The following is a 17,798-nucleotide window of genomic DNA, read 5'->3' as shown; positions in this document are numbered from 1 at the left end:
ATTTTCCATTTTGCTTTCCTTCCTCCGTTAAAAACAACGCCGCCGAATGTACTCGTGTAGTAGTAGCTCCGCCTAGAAAATGATGTAACATCGAAAGTCGCATACAAACAACACCGCAAAATTAAAGTGTACATATGAAGCAAGTAAAATATGCAAAAAGTACAAAAAGATATTTGTAGACTTATTAAAATCGGTTTACTGTCTGTCTGTCTGTCCGTCACACGCATTTTTCTCGGAGACGGTTATAGCGATTGACACCAAATTTGTTAGGAAGGGGGAACTGTGAACGCTCACGCATATAGTGAGTTACATGCTTTTACCTCGAATTTAAGGGGGGGTCCCCATACATGCAAAATGGGGGGTGTAAATTTTTTTTTCTTCAAATATAGTCATGTGGGGCATCAAATTAAAGGTCTCGATTAGTACTTTCCGAAGCCGGTCTTAGTTTTGACATTTGTTGAAAAGGTGGGGAGTGCGGGGGGTTGAAAGTGGTCATTTTTTTAACGAACCCATTTTCAGAAACTATCCAACCGAAAAATCTGAAAAAAATCAGGGGACTGCCACTATATGGTGCCTAGGCTCCGAAATACCCTTCATACTGATATCTGTTCAAATAAAGTTAATAATAATACATTACTAGAATTTTTATTAATTGACAGGAAAACCCACCTTAAGTTCACTCTAGAATCACAAAATTTTGCAGCAATATAGGGTACAGTATAGAGCATGATCCTGCCAGATTTGATGAAAATCACACTATTACTAACAAAGTTATACTAGGTCAAAACTGTCGCTTCTCTGCAAATTCAAGACTATGAATGTAAATATTATTTGAAAGTGTAAATTTTCACATAATATATGCATATTTTACGTGCTACAACACAAATGCACACTCAAATCTCTTTATAAAGGAAATACACAAAACCTTTAATACCTCAAGCGCTGAGCTTCCGATTTCCCGACTTGTTTAAAAGCTTCTTCCAAATTACAATTTCAATAATGGTAATTATTCTGACTTTACAGACCAGCAGGACAATTTAGTGATAGTAATATTTTATTTCAAAAATACTATTTGAAACTACATACCCTGCCGAGTGTATTGCATATTTGGAGACAAGCTTCTATTCAAAATATGATGCGTTTCACAGGAAAAATGAAATGCAATTGACGTAGGGCTTATTTAGAAAAGAATCATTCCTTAACTTTCGGTACATTCAGATTTAACAATTGCTTCCAATAAAATGGCATATATCTCCGCTTTAAACATGGTCCAAAGAGTCGAGCCAGTTCCGTAATCGGATTTTACGAGCATAACCTTGATCCGTCTTCCATGACTAACCTGTCGGTAAAGATTATTAGGTCTGTAAACCGAAAGACTCGTGGCCATTTATTAACTATTCTTCTCTTTTAGTGATTAGGAGAGAGTATGTCAGTATATTTTCAAAGACGAATTTATAAACCGGCAGGCATCAGATCATGGGAAGTTTGTTAATGAATTTCCAAATGTACGCATAACCGTATGATTGGTCGCTTTTCCACGCATCAATAGTGTCGAGTCTATATGCATTTTTGACTGCCTTCCATTTCACCTCCAAACGAAAGTGGGGTAGATTTAGGATAACTTCGAGTACAGTATTCATTGATCCATTAATACTTAGGCAACTGAGCCTTTAAATCTGCGTCAGCTTCTTCCTGCTGTTAGCAAAGTTCAGTTCTACACATCTGACGATGCAAGCATGCGCAATGAATCCGCTGTGGTGAAAATCTCCAGATCTTCGTATCACAGTCTTACCTGCAGGATTTCTGATATTGTTCCTGACCATGGTGCTTCCACGTTACCTTGAAGTCGAGATGTATTCCTAAATACTTGACTGTTCGAAGCAGCTGGATTTCCGCCTCTGCTAAGATGGGTAGATACCCCACCTGGTGAAAATAACTAGTCTAGTCTTCCTAGCGTTGACCGTAAGTTCGTTGTGGAGGCGCTAAATGTGGATTACATACATGCTGAGTTGCATTCAAGCGGTCATGTACTGTGTCCGCAAACTTACCGGTAATTATTGCGGCTAGGTCATCCGCAAATGCTTGTGTGAAGACGTTTGTTTCTTCCAGGAACCATAGCAAGGTGTCTTATTACCAGGAGCCATAATAAAGGACAGAGAACCCCTCCTTGTGGATAGCATATGTGAATTAGGCTCCATCCCAGTATATGAAGGATTCAACTGATTAAGAGCGGATGGATTCCATGATGTCCTTGAGCGGCACAAATCGCCACGAATGAGGCATAATTAATATTGAAGGCACCTACCTGAGGCGTATTCTTTTTCGATAAGTATACATAGAATACATACATTCTACATGCAACTACATAGAATGATTTTTTTTATTAAGACAAATGGGTATGGCTGAGTCGAATTCGAGTAATCTGGAAAAACCTTAGTGATAAATACCATAGGGGATATGCGCTTCGAATATGGTAGATCGAGTTCTTACTACAACTAGGAACTTCGAAAAGCATATTAATATAGAATATTTTTCAAGTTGAAATCCGATATCAAACCGATTCCTATACTCGAAGGAAAGGTTTGAACTTGTTTCAGGGAGGAGTACTCCTCAAAATTCCATTTCTAAATTCCGAGAAATGGAGAATATATAATCTGATCGGTGATTTCAATACAGACTACAGGAGACGGGCCTTTTATATATTTGTGACATATATATTTATAAGTTGGTGGTGGAAATCGCACTATTACTAACAAAGTAATAATAAGTCAAAGTTGTCGCTCCTTTGTAAATTCAAGACTGAATGTGAATATTCTCACATAATATATGCACATATTAGGTGCTACGTACTAATGGGACAAATGAACACTCAAATATCTTTATAAAAGAAATACACAAAACCTTTCATACCTGAAGCGTCCAGCTTCTGGTTTTCCGACTTATTTTGGTTGCGCACGACAGGAATAAAGCAACTGAACTTCTACATCTGTTGCTTCGAAAAGAAAGTTCGACACAAGAGGTGAAGCAACTCGGCTTGGGGAGCTAAAAAAGCCGTATCTCGTCGTACTGAAAGACCGGTACACGGAACTTCCCTATGGATTCATCGCATACACAGTTCGACTTCATTTAACTAAAGAGTTATTAAGTGATAAAAGCGGGAAATTTGTAAATGATGGAGTCTGGGAAATTCTCGAGACGGCTGGAATCATTCAGAAATTAATAGCGTCGAATGCGTTTCAGCGAAACGGTTATAGGTTGCGAAAAAGTCATACACTCGATGAAATGCACTGAACTTTCAAGTAGTTACACCTGAGATTCGAATTTCTGGATACCATATGGGCACAGCAACCTACATCATTCACAGTCCGGGAAAATTACTGGTCAAGGGAGTAGGTCTATATAAGCTCTAGGTGCATCAAAGTTAAAGCAAAGTTAATTTGGTTGGCCCGGATACCAGATTGAAAGAGGAAGTGGCGTTAATGCATATCTATTAGGCTATGGCGGTGAAGCTTGAGATGATTCTGTCCACCGTTTTGACGAGCAATGTTCTGAGTCTAAAGAAAACGGTCACACTTTGCCTCAAGAACTGAATTAAAATCAGTAAGATATTGGTGGAGGCGACAGCGCAACGACTTATGTCTAACTATATATCAGTTTTTACAGAGTTGAGGAAAGAATTCAAAATCACTTCCAAATTAGTGGAAGTTTCCTTTGGGAAAGCCAAAAGTCATTCGCGAAAAAGATTTCGAACCGGATAACTTTTCCGAACTCAGGCCTTTATTAACTGCGATGCTGAAGCACCCTGAAGGACAATTTTCATATCGGCAAATAGTTGGAACCCCAAGTTTGATCAAAGAATGGAGCATACTGCTCTGAAGCAGTTTATCATCCAAAAAAAAGTCACTCAGTGTCAATCTCGCTCTCCACAAATACGTAAGCAGACATCCCTTGTCGATGTCAGCATCTCTTTTGTTGCGCACACTCGGGAGGCAACTCCTAAAATGTGCCACTGATGATTAGGTGATGAATGGCGTAGCCAAAAGAACAGTTCTTACGCGAGGTACTGCTGACGTCTCGGTAGTAAGAAAGTTTCGAAATTTGTAGATTGCAAACCCACAGAGGGTCTATTTTTGACTCAGTTGAATAGATATTTCTTTTATCTAAAGGTATAAGGATTATTATTATTCTGTTAAGGGAAGTTTCAATGCGTGGTAAGAGAAATATTGTACCCCTTTTACTGAGTGTAGTGTATTAATAACCATCCTGTTTCCAAGTATTTCAACTTGGCATCTGGTATTAAGTATTCTTCCAGGTGCTGCTACTTTACACTAGTGCCAGACACTGTCCCAGAACATGTGTGGAGGTTTTGTCATACTCCGCACAGAACAAGCAAGCCGGGTCCCAGGATATCGCTAACTAGCGGGTAACAGTTTAGTCGACAGTAACCAGTGAGTATTCCCGCTGTAATACTCAGGCTTTCATGGTGAAGTTTAAACACGCTTGAACGCTTGGTTTCGTGTCACCCCATGAGCAACCTGGAATGCTCCATTCCTGGTAGGTTCGCCCAGTATAGCTCCTTCAACCGTTCCTCTTCATTTATCAATGTCGTAGCCATGAACCCGTTTCCGCTTCCACAGATGGTCCAAATGCTCAGATTCGGAAAAAGAGGCGACCAAAGCACCATCCATGTAAACTAAGCAGAAGTTTAAGTTTCGTAGGACAGAGTGGATGAGTCTCTGAAATGGCTGCGCAGTCAGTCATTTTGGTGAACTAGAAAAGTCCGAAAGGTGTGCAGATAGCCGTTTTCGGTATGCCGTCGGGAGCAACAGGGATTGGGTGATATGCCTTGGCCAGATCCAAGGTCTTGAAAACACAGCAGTTTATCAGTGGTGCGCAAAGTCATGGATGAGTGGAATAGGGTACCGGTCGGGAATTGTCTGAGCATTCAGATGCCTATAATCTCCGCAAGGTCTCCATTCGCCGTTTGGCTTAGGGACCAAATGGAGTGGAGATGGCGAACAGCTATTAAAAGGTCTCCAAATATCCTGCTTTATCTTTTTTTCAGCCTTTTTCCCGTTCACAAGCGGGGTCGGCTCGTCGTGATCGGTTTGGCCATTTGGCTCTATCGAATGCCTAATTTGGGGTCCAATCTTGAGGCTTTTAAATCCCCATCCAGCGTATCAAGCCACCGTTGTTTCGGCCTGCCTTTTGGTCGTTTACCATCGACTTCGATGTTCAGACCAATCTTGGCAAGTGAATTCTCGTTAGCACGAATACATGACCATACCATCGAAGACGCCTCTCTCGCAACTTCTCCACGATCAGTGCAACCCCATAACGATCGCGGATATCGTCATTTTGGATATGATCAAAAGGTGTGACGCCACTAGTCCAACGTAACAAATACTCTGCTTCATAAGATCGTCAAACTCTTTCCTTGCGACAGCTAGCTTCGGGGGTGATAGAGGATGCACCTTTGAGAAGATCGGGGAGCTGGTAATGTTGATTTGGTGCTGCACATCGTGCTTAATCGGCTGGGAGAAACTGTTGTTAGTAGTGATGTTGCGATATTTCCGGAGGAGTGCGCGAATTCGATTGTCGGCAATGTCGAATAGAAAGCGTCGTTTGCTCAGAGGGTCGAATATTGTAAGGCGAGGTGGTACTGTCAGTCAGCCTAGTTTTTTGTTGCGTTGAAAGTGCATCCAGTGGTACATTTAGTCGCTTGAGCTCCGTATTTACGGTGGTACCAGCAAATCGTCGAGGCCGATGAGGGTCCCGGCATGCGACTACCCGAAAGTTCTTTTCGGGAAGCAGACTTCGACTGTGATTGCAATCGAGATCTACCTCCTGAACGCAAAGTACCTACCGTCGCCGTAAGCTTCGAGACTGCGTCCGCAAATGTCGTTGCCATTGCTTTCAGGTATTCGAATTTCCGATTAGTGTCACCAGAGAATTCAGAGACCACGGGGCGTCCGTACACCGCATGGATTTTATCGGTAGACAACACCTTCAGCGACGGTGAATCTGCGCAGGCCAAGATGGTGCGGGGGCTCTCCCCGGAGCCACTGCAACCAGAGGGACTTCAGCAGCTCGGAACCGGCCTTATCCACACCCAGCTGCCTCATTTCTCTCGGTACGGTCGCCCAGCATCAACTCGTTCAGTAAGTGATTTACCTTCGTTTCCTCACTGACTAACTGCTCCGAGGTCAAACTCGTATCCCGTTTTTTTTAAAATCAGAATCAGAAAAGCGGAAGCTTGTGCGCCAGCCTCATGCCAAGTCAACAGCCGTGGCGACGGAGGCGAATAAACCACGGCAATGCTGTCGTGGTTGATGCCTCCGAATTGCCGCCACAAGGGTTCTGGTTCGTGCAGAAGCGTCCCTGTTCCCTTTCTGGCCAATTCGTCCACTCAAAATTGCCTTCTAAACCAACATGGCCTAGAACCCAGAACAGCAGACCTTATTCTAAAAGCCGAGCATGTTCAGCCTCTCAAGGCATTCTCATATCAGTTGAGAGTTAAGTGCATTTATCGCTGCTTGGCTGAATTGATGTACCGCAGACCTTGCTCCTTAGTTACTTTGAGCGTCAAAAAATCGTTAAATTTGGAACTGTAGGTGGGTTAAGAATTTGATTTTAGAACCTCCCAACTCCATTCAGATCAGGCCTATGATCGAACGAAAGCACGTCACGAAAATATCGTCCTGGATACTGACAAACTGAGAAAAAGCTTGGTTATGGCATTGCTTGTTAAGAAAATTCCATCTCAAAATGTCCTCCAAAACTGATTTGAAGGTGGAAAGATCATAAGCATTCTATTTTGCACTAGACTGACAACGTCTTCGATTTTTTGACGGATTTATCAATTACAGGTACAGTTGACCCAGCTAATGCAGCGTAATAATGTAACGTTCATCTTCAATTGCCTATGGATGTACGGATACATTATCAATACTATGACCATTTTGATAATGTTTTCCATTTCATGAAGTCAGCAGTTAGAAATTCCATTGTATTTGAATTTATTGAATTCAAGAATCAATTAATTGAAATAGATAGCCCCCAAATCAAGCTTATAAAAACAATTAATTTTCATTGTTTCACTTCAAATTAAATTCCGTACTCATTGTCTAGCGTTTTAAACTGAATTCCTTTTGTCCTGTTCTTCCTTTCAGACTGAATGTAAAGCGGCTGAAACAAAACTTCGTACCGCCGAAAGCCAACGATTAAAATTACAACAATCAATTCCAAAGGATAAGTTAGAGCGTAGCAAAAAATACAGACTGACTGAAAAAGAAGTGCTCAAAGTAAGTACAAAACCATAACAAAAAACTGTGCGCAAAACTTGCAACAAAACACTCATTTCATGGCTATGTCTATTTTGCAGAGAAAGAATAAATATACGGATGCAAGACTGAAGGCTCTCAAAGCCAAAAATGAATACCAGTTATGTTTGGAAGCATCAAACACAACTATACACAAATATTTTGTAGAGGATTTAAGTGATTTAATTGATGTAAGTATGCTCCTTTCTCGTTTATTTCATTAATTGAGAGAATTAATTGAATTAGTGGGACAAGCCGGTAGTGCTCGTTTTGCAAGCAACCAGTTGGGGAGCGGATTATATTCGCAATTTTTGCTTAATTAAATCCCGCATTGCAACAATGTACCACTTAGCGATTACGGAATTTACTTGACAAAGCAGTGACTGTAGCTATAGTATTATTATTATTTTGTTAAGGGAAAGTCGCACCGCGTCCTTGAAGAACTATTGTGCCCCTTTTACTGGTTATAGTGTACCTGTTGATCATAGTATCTCAAGCAGGCCAGTAACCGTTAGGAACTTTAGTATGTTCCCCACTTCCAGAAGTTTCAGCTTTGCATCTGGTATTAAGTGTTCTCCCAGATGTATCGACCTGCTTTGCACAAGTGCTGGACACTGTCCCAGGACGTGCATAGAGGTTTCGTCCTCCTCCTCACAGAACCTGCAGGCAGTGTCCGTAGATATCCCTAGCTTCCCTAGGTGGTAGTTCAGCCGACAATGACCAGTGAGAATTCCCACTATGATTCGGAGGTTCTTTTTGGTGAGGTTTAAGCAATCCTTTGTGCGCATGGGTTCGTATCCCCCAATAAGCACCCTGGACTGCTCCATCCCTGGTAGGCCCGCCCAATATAGTTCCCTCAGCCGTTTTTCTTCGTTTCTTAGATTCATAGCCATGAAACCGTTTCCGATTCCACAGAAGGGTTCTGGCCCGTATAAAGGCATCCCTGCTCCCTTCTTGGCTAGTTCATCCGCTGCCTCATTGCCTTCCAGCCCAGCATGGCCTGGAACCCAAAGTATCCAGACCTTGTTGGACGAGCCGAGTGTATTCAGTCTCTCAAGGCATTCCCATACCAGTTTAGAGTTCACCTGGTTGGACCTAAGTGCCTTGATCGCTGCTTGGCTATCGGTGAGAATAGCTATGTTCTGCCCCCTGTAGTTCCTTTGCAGATTAAAGGAGGCACATTTGTCTATGGCGTAAATTTCCGCCTGGAATATGCTAGTGTACCTGCCCATTGGCTCAAAGTACATTTTCCTTGGACCAATGACACCGGCACCCGCTCCCTCTGCTGTGAGGGATCCGTCAGTGTACCAAGTAATCAGTTGCTGGTTTAAGCCGTATGTCACAGCCACGCTTTCCCAGTTTGTCTTGTTACTCCAACGTGTTTCAAACTTCTTATCGAAGTGAAACCTCGTTGTCATGTTGTCCCTCGGTATCAGTAATTCGGGATACCGCCTAGAAAGGATATCAATCTTCCTTCGATTTAGGCAGCTCCCCGCCTCACTCATGCTACCGGCCATCCTGAATATTGATCTCCTTGCCTGCATCTGTATGTGCAGATGGAGAGGGGTTAATCCCAGAAGGACCTCCAGGGATGCCGTTGGGCATGTCCTCATTGCCCCACTGATACACACGCAAGCCAGCCTTTGGAGCTTATGTAATTCCCTGGCTTGTGTGCTGAGTTGGGTTCTTTCTGCCCAGATTACCGCTCCATAGGTAATCATTGGTCTTACTATTGCAGTATATATCCAAAGTAGTATCTTCGGGCTACAACCCCATTTTTTTCCTGCTATGGATCTGCAAGTCATCAGAGCCCTCGTGGCTTTCCGACAAGTGTTTCCGACATGTGTCTTCCAGAGTAATTTTTGGTCTAGCGTGATTCCCAAGTATTTGACCTCTGTTTCTCGTTTCACCTCCATATCATGTAATGTTATGGCTTTCAGGTGATCCAGCTTACGCCTCCTAGTGAATGGTACTATGGTGGTTTTGGTTGGGTTGATCCGCAGTCCCACCTTCCTGCACCAGGCACTAGTAACCCTTAATCCAGTTTGGATTCTATCACATAGGGTATCTTCATATTTGCCCCTACAGATTAGAACAATGTCGTCCGCGTAGCCCTGGACTTGTATTCCAGTATTAGTTAACACGTCCAGGAGTTCATCCACTACCATACTCCACATCAGCGGCGATAGTACTCCGCCCTGTGGACAGCCTTGAGTGGTGTTCATGATAATAGAATTTGTACCTGTTTGTACCTCTATTTGTCTGCTTTCTAGCATTTTGCCCATCCAGAGTGCCAGGGTGTTTCCCACTCCTTTGCGGCTCAGGGCATCCTGTATCTCTGTGTGCGATGTGTTGTCGAATGCTCCTTCGATATCCAAGAACGCGCACAGTGCAATTTCTTTTGTTTCAATGGCGTCCCGTAGTACCTCTGTCAGCTGATACAGAGCAGTTTCAGTTGACCTTCCTGCCCGGTAAGCGTGTTGACAGTGATGTAAGGGATTACGCTTTAGAACGTTAGTTCTAATATAGTTGCCTATGACCTTCTCCACCGTTTTGAGTACGAACGATGTTAGGCAGATTGGTCTGAAAGATTTAGGGTGAAAAGGATCCTTTTTACCCGCCTTCGGAATAAAGACCACTTTTGCCCGTCTCCATGCCCTTGGTATGTAACCCAGTGCTATGCTCCCCCTTACCACCCTCAGAAGAGACTCTAGGATAATTCCTAGGCCCCTCTGGATAAGTGCAGGGAAAATGCCATCTGCTCCGGGAGATTTCAATGGTTGAAAGGTTCCCACTGCCCATCTTAGCCTAGCTTCCGAGCATACCTCTTTTGCTAGTTTCCAGCTCTCTTTCCTTCCCCTTCTATTCGTTGTTGGGGTGTCAGGCAGATTATTGTCGCCTGCCGCCGAGGGGTAGGACCCCGGGAAATGAGTTCTGAGAAGCAGGTGTACCCTGTCCTCCTCATTCTCGGTGAATGTCCCATCTTCCTTTTTCAAGCAGACAGAGGATATTCTCCCGTCTTTGGCTACAGCCTTGTACAGCCTAGTTGCTTCTGTGATCTGTTCAATCCCGTAGCTATAGTAATGCGTGTATCTAAATAAAATCTACGAAAGTAATTTGTATGATATATAAAACAAAAATTACTCATAATCTGTGCCCATTGCATGAGAAAAAATTGCTTTCATTGCCTTGTCCGCAGAATAAATGGAAAATGTAAATCATATTCATAATCTGTGCGCGACTTCTTGAAACGAACCCACATCATCTGAATATCTGAATTGTGCACTAAATTGGCCAACACTCTTATCGCAGCGTTCCCTTTGTTCTAGGCTGCACGCTAAGTTATTTCACGCTTTATGAACTGGGTCATATCTAACTCAGTTGTTTTCATTTAAGATTTCCTCTCCACGCCACAACATGTGCTCGCAGCGATATCAATTTTTTAATCAAAAACGTTTTACACAGTCTGTTCTAATTGCATTAAATTGCTGCCATGCCATTTTAAATTGAGTGTTAAATGCATTTTAAGGGTGGTGCAAATTCAATAGTGTGATCGTTTGCCTACTCTCTGAATTTGAATATTTACTTTGACCTGTTAGGGGTCAAGTGCGGAGAAGAACTTGTTCATTTGTTTGATTAGATTACTCCCTTAATTCATTCTGTTATCTGTTTCGCCCTGCAGTGCATGGATCTAGGTTTCTGCTCGATGGTATCTCGGGCGATTCTAATGCATGTAACGGCTGATCAAGGTCGTTGTCGAGCAGTTCAACAAAACGCAGAGGGCTTGTCGCACACAATTCAATCTATGGACAGTCGCGCCGACAAACAGAAATTCTTAGAACAGCACAGCGCGGCATTTATGATTCCAAAACGCATTGAATTCCAAGGACCACAAGGTGAAGATCCCATCGAACCTGAACTTCAAAAGGCTCTACATCAGGAAATGGAACAGCGGTTGCAATTGCTTGGCGTACGTTTGAACAATCTGCGAGCCGAATCTGAAGAAATATGGAAAACTCTTGAAACAGCAGAGAAAAATCTTTTGGAGCATCTCAGCACGAAAGACTTTGATACAAGTGGACAATTTGGCGACGGAGCATTCGTTCAAGCTAAACCAATTGAAACAGGGACAACAAAATTGAAGGCCGATAAACAGGAAATAGAAGATTTTTATTTATCGGTAAGTTTATGACTGCCTTTGAAAGTAGAGACATTTGAAGAGTTACGGGAGACAATCTTTGATAAAACTTCATGTTTCAAATATTCGTTTCTTTACCTCTAGAAAATCCGAGAATATATTCTTGGCACATCTAGAATAGCACGTCTCGATGCCAAAGCCGAACTTATACGTAATGCACTAGAGAAAGATACTGCGATCTCATGTGGACCGGTTGTGAAATCAAGTATACCGAAAAGGAAGAGAATTGGACGAATGAATCCTTCGGGTCAGCCAAAATTGTTTGGTGGCTCGTTGGAAGAGTATTTGGAAGCGACAGCTGAAGAGATTCCATTAATTATGCGATCATGTATACGAGTAATAAATTTATATGGTAAGAATGAGGAAGAAATGATTGATCCAGTTCCTATAATTTGTAACTTGTAGAAAGGCAAATTCGAGTTTCAACTTTCCATAAACTTTTAAATCTCTACACAAACTAAAATATGTCTCTTGCCAATTTCAGGACTTCATCATCAGGGCATATTCCGCGTGTCAGGATCTCAAGTAGAAATATCGAATTTCCGGGAGGGTTTCGAGAGAGGCGAGGATCCACTGGCTGACACTACGGATGCATCTGATATTAATTCTGTAGCAGGGGTACTCAAATTGTATTTGAGAGAGTTGAGGGAGCCACTGTTTCCAATAATTTATTTTGAACAGTTTATATCATTAGCCAGTAAGTAAAGTATATTATGGTGTGTGCGGTTCAATTATTACTTACATTTTTTCAATGTTTGCTTCGCAGAATTGGAGTCAAAGCGTGAAATTGTGATGGGCGTTAAAAATTTCTTACAACGTCTTCCACGATCTGTGCTAATTGTGTTAAGATACTTATTTGCATTTTTAAATCAGTAAGTATTATTTTTTTGAGTATTTCTTTTTTATTAAAAGGTTGGTCTTATTTTCTAGTTTTTATTGTACTCTAAAAACTCCAGAGAGTTATTAAATTTGATTACTAACAAAGCCCTGTGGTCTTCAGATAAAAATAAGTGTAAGATTTTGCGATAGTCACAGGGTGGTGTTCGAATTTCACAATTGAAGCTCTCATGATAAACTTTTTCAATTTATTCTTTCTTCGACAGCTGACTTAGTAATTGCAATTAACTTGTACCTTTTGTAAAATAAATTTTCAATTAAAAGGCCATTATGGAATTATGTACAGGCAATTTTTCGGGATAAAATCGTTCCCGATAATTCAAGGATAGGTTTTTTCAAGGAAGTCCGCAGAATAGAATATTTTCTACAGTTAGATAATGTTAGGATTTCTTCTGAGGACATAGATTGTTATGATTAGCTAATTTTAGCAAGAGAGAGAGAGAAAGAGAGTTGGTCTGTCTGCGCTTTTTTGCTATTTTCCCGGGAGAGTATTCTGTTTTTACGATTTTCGTGAAACATTGAGTATTTTTACAGTTCTTACAGTATTCTTACAGTTTTAGATCATATTTTTCTTCGTGGCTTCATAGAGATGCGTTTTTGCTACGAAGCAGCAGGCTTCTGATGCTGATTCGGTTAACGTCGTTTGCTTACTTTTTGCTCTTGCTTAAATAGGTTTTCTTTTGTTTTCTGTGGAAGTGTGTCATTATTAGCTTTAATTCTTAATGGAAAATTTTCGCTAATAATACTATCCGAACGAGCTTTATATCGATTTTATTTTGTAAATTGTTCATCAGTTTTATTGGTTGAAGCAATATCAGGCTAATGTTACAGTATTACAAAAGATGCGCTGGACGGAGACCGGTTTCCTGGAGAAGAGCCACTGTTATAGATGGTATAGTGGCTTTCCAGTAAACAACGTGTTTGGAGTAGGTTTCCTAGTCAGCCAAAAACACATAACATAACATAACGGCAAATTTCGAAATATAGGTCTCATTAACATTCACGCCCCTACAGGGTCGGAGAAGGATGTTTTCTTCGAGACAGTGAAACAAACCCTCGAAGCCTGCGGAAATTATGATATAAAAATCATACTTGGAGATTTTCACAACTGAGTAGGTACGGAATTCGTATTCAGACGATACGTCGGCTTCCATAAAACTATCAATTATAACGGACTACGGATTATTCAAGTAGCATGTACCTGGTTTGCGCGGAAAGCAGTTCACAAACAAACATGGGCCTCTCCGGACGGGACCACTTTCAACTAAATTGTGACTGAAGCAATATAGACATGGTGCTCCGGCCTCGAATAACAACACCGCCTCGAATCCCCTCTGAGAATCACTGAAACCAGCCGTAACAAAGTCCCCGGTACCCCTATTAAGGGGATACTGTAATAAAAGCAGTTAAAAGAGATCTTGGAGATGAAGCATGGATAAATTTCGCAGGAATTTTACCAACAATTCAGCAGGATGACAGGCAACAAGGCATTATCTGCCCCATATACTAAAAGTGGGATATCGGTCAGTGTAGGTTTCTGAGGTAAGTGATTGAAAAACTGTTGGAATATGGTCGTTAGTTGCATCATCTCTTCATTGATTTCAAGACCGCCTAACAAAGCACAGGGTAAAATTGTACACGGCCATGAGTGCATGCGGTATCCAGACCAAATTGATAAACTGGGCTTATCCTGTCCGATGTGCGAGGCCAGATAAAAGCAGCAGAATCACTGTCGAGATCATTCACCGTCAACAATGGTCTAAGACAAGGAGATCCCTTATTATGCATTCTTGTTAACCTGGCCCTGGGCAAAGTGCATTAGTTACGCTAATGTAAAATGCAAGAATATCATCAAGTCCGCCCAACTATTGACCTATGCTGACGATATCGATATTATGGGAAAACAGCCTGCGTTGTACAATCTACTTTCATCCAGATCGAGTAATTGGCGATTGGCGCGAGATCTTGGCTGCACATTAATGAAGGCAAGACGAAATCCATGGTGGCAACGTCAACATCTAAAACGAAAAAAGCAACAACCATTTGATGCACTGGTCAAATGAGAAAAATAAAGATAGGCGAATAGCATTTTGAAACCGTTGACAATTTCTCCTCTCTAGGGTTGAAAATCACAACCTATAATAGTTAATTCACTGTGCACAGTTATTGGCAACCCGCAGAGCTTATTTCAGCTTACAAAAACTGTTCCGCTCGAAACTTCTCATCATAGGGTCCAAGCTCTTATGTACAAGACAATGATCTTCTCAGTCGTCATGTATTCCTATTATTATTTGGGTTCTTATGCTCCGAAGAATTTTTGATCTTCTATAGGAGGTTGGGCGATTGCACAGCATATATAATGACAAAATTTATGAGCGATGCCACGTATACTTGTGGATAAAATCCGGCTCAATAAGTGCCGGTGGGCGGGTCATTTAATCCTAATGGGTCAGGATGATCCAGCCCGGGAAGCCTGTTAGTAAAATATCTATGGGAGAAAAAGAAGACATGGCTGATCCTGCCTCAGATGGTGCGATGGCTAGACAGCTTTTAAAGATATCGGAAATGGTGGACCCCGGCGCTAAACCGGAATGTCTGGAGTTTCTTAGACTGGATAGCGGTTGTTGCGCCGTGGATGGTGATGATAATAGTCGCCTACGTGGGACATAGTACATCAAAAACTACCTATATGCCATCCTTGACGGTTCCTGGTAGTGAGCTTCAACTCCCTTTTCTGCACTCTTCTTCCACTATTTTACCGCCACTCGCCGGCTCTCCTGGGATATGGATTCCAGTTGTGGTGCTTTTCCAGTTAATGCCCTATTTATCGCCATCTTTTCATATGCTACTTCCATATTACATTGGCGCGGAACAATTTCAATTTGATGGTGTTGGGTTGCTTTTTCAGATTTCGGATAGAGTAGCGAAGGAGGAGTTGGTGCTGTTAATTCATTGGTGTGGATGTCGGTAGAAATAAGGTTTCCTAGAGATATAAATTGGAAGAGCGCGATAACCAGTCAGACGGGGACACTGGCTCTGCTGGTCTATGACTCGGTGAGGGAAAAAGCAGACGCGATCAGTGGCAGGCGTTTGAGGAAGAATGACATGATCCCTTGAATTCTTTTGCTAGCTAAGACAGCATGAAGGACGTCATCCGTAACAAGAGAAAAAATCCGCTGTGGACCTCGATGAACGTTTTCGAGTATCATATGTCACTCTTTTCGTTTCGATATGTTTTCCAGGGTTATTCTTGTTGTAATTTTCGAAACAGACGGGAACACGAAGATACCCTATGATCACTAAGTACCAGAAATTTTCAATTTAAACGACAGACATGTCAATATTTTGCGCCAGTTGCCATCTTTATTTACACGTGGATTATTTTTTAAGGTTTTGTGTGAAACAACCTCTGTCTGCCTGTCACAGCCGATTTACTCGGATTGTCACGAAATTTTTTGAGAACATGTGATCTGTGCGTCCCTTTACATGCAGCGGGTGGGCGTTATTTCGGGATGAGTTTGAAGGGGGCTTCCCATATATGCGAAAGGAGAGTGTATCGTTCTCAATAAAAAGCGTCAGAAATTAGAAAACTATCCAGCCTTCTTCATTTAAATTTCTTTTCAACAAAGCAGGTAACCTGCAAAGGGAAATAGCTGTTTTTTTCTTTAAATCGTGTCATCGTGTCGATATGAGTACTTTTGAGTACAACGAAGTCCTCTGAAAGAAACTAACGCCTTACTTTACATTCCAAGAAACTGGTTTCGAATGACATTCTTCATGAACAAAAAATTTCATTTGGCTTAAATTACAAAGAAAAGTTAAACCAGTCAAATCAGAAATGCTCCTATATGCTTTTATCCCTGATTACCAACACATTGTTCGAGCAGAGAGCTTGCCATAAAGTGAGTTGGGTTTCAATTGATCAACACCTTATCAGCAATCAGATTGACCATTTTGAGATCAGCGGATTTAGGAGTTGTGTTCTGGATGTGCATAACAAGAGAGGCGTTGACATCGGTCACGAAAGGGGTCGCAATGTTATCGTTGCTTACGTTCGCTGTGTGTTACGTCCGCCACTTCTCACAAGGTTGGGCAGTTGCCATCAAGTTCAACATCGACCGCGTGTATGATATACTGAACAACCTGTCTTAGAATATCGATGAAGAAGAAGAAGGATTTAAAAAAAGGGTATCTGTCTCAATTGTGACACTTGGAGGGGTATCTGCATGTTCCTTGTCATGGCAAAAATAATAGTTAAAATAATGCGAGGACCAATCAAGGAACACATCGAAAGCTTATTTGACAGGCGGTTTCCGCTCTGGATCCTCCTGTGTTAACCGCGTCAACACCCTACGGATTAGTTGAAACAGTGCGTGGAGTTTAGAGCTTTTTTTCACTTGCTCTTCATTGATTTCGAGAAGGCTTTCGACAGTGTGAATGGGGAGTGTATCGTTCTCGGTGACATTCATTATGCTGTCTTAACCAGAGGACGTGGATGAATTCAATGGACCATAAAATCTTGCCTCAAGTACGTCGACTACGCTAGTGATACCTGTTTGCTCTCTCGCCGCGTCATGGAGCTTGGCCAAATGGCTCTAAAGTTGGAAAGAGAGGCAAGTAGAGTTGGACTCAAGATAAACACCAACAAATTCATGGTTTTCAGTTAGAAGGATCATCACACTCTATCTGCATTAATGGGCAGAGCATCGAAGACGTCCATTTTAGGTTACGCCGTCCAGTGGAACCCGTATATTTTATTCTCTCGTCGAAATTTGATAACATTTCCAGCAACACATTATCCAGAAGGCAACTGACAGATTAAGAGATGGCAAACTTGCTATTTCCTTCTGGTTAATTTTGTCCTAATAATGGTATAAAAAGGTACAATAAGTCAAGTGGGAACGCATTTTCAGTTCCATGCATATCTAGCATAAATCAGAATTTTCCGTCACACACGAATACAACGTCCGAAAAAATCGAGCTCCATTTCTTTATTCTTTTGTTCTTTGTGCCAGCGGCACATCCAATGAAAACTCTCACATCTGTTAGACTTTGGTATTCAGAAGCGCTATTGATTCTATTAAAAATCAGTTTGCCTCAGTAATGAACCTTTTGGATTGAGAGGTAAACAATAACTAAGAAGATTACTCGAAAAAATGGTTACTAGTCAACCAACGATACCATTTTTGCCCCCAGATTCAACTCATTCATAGCAGATGAAATTTTATTGCAAAAAATGCCATATAGGATCGTGGTGGAAGGATTCTTTCACTATTTGAGCTGCTTATGATCCTTGAACTGAACCTGATCTTGATCTATGTTACAGGTGCTAAAAAGTTAGTACATAGTTATTGTCTCTGGAAACCACAGATTAAACTTGA

General features: G+C 41.6%; 1 protein-coding gene across 1 annotated transcript in view; it reads left to right on the top strand.

The window, feature by feature from the left end:
* Nucleotides 1–17,798, top strand: part of LOC119655568 (SLIT-ROBO Rho GTPase-activating protein 1-like) — a 134,661-nt gene that overhangs the window by 84,246 nt on the left and 32,617 nt on the right. The window contains 6 exon segments of the mRNA XM_038061499.1: nucleotides 7,173–7,304; nucleotides 7,385–7,513; nucleotides 11,005–11,502; nucleotides 11,605–11,872; nucleotides 12,005–12,217; nucleotides 12,287–12,392. Coding sequence (XP_037917427.1) covers nucleotides 7,173–7,304; nucleotides 7,385–7,513; nucleotides 11,005–11,502; nucleotides 11,605–11,872; nucleotides 12,005–12,217; nucleotides 12,287–12,392 — 1,346 coding nt within the window.

The sequence above is a fragment of the Hermetia illucens genome, chromosome 4 (genome assembly GCF_905115235.1).
Source record: "Hermetia illucens chromosome 4, iHerIll2.2.curated.20191125, whole genome shotgun sequence".
In the NCBI taxonomy this organism is placed as follows: Eukaryota; Metazoa; Arthropoda; class Insecta; order Diptera; family Stratiomyidae; genus Hermetia; species Hermetia illucens.
Note: the sequence above shows the minus strand (reverse complement) of the source record. Positions and strands in the feature narration are given on the sequence as shown.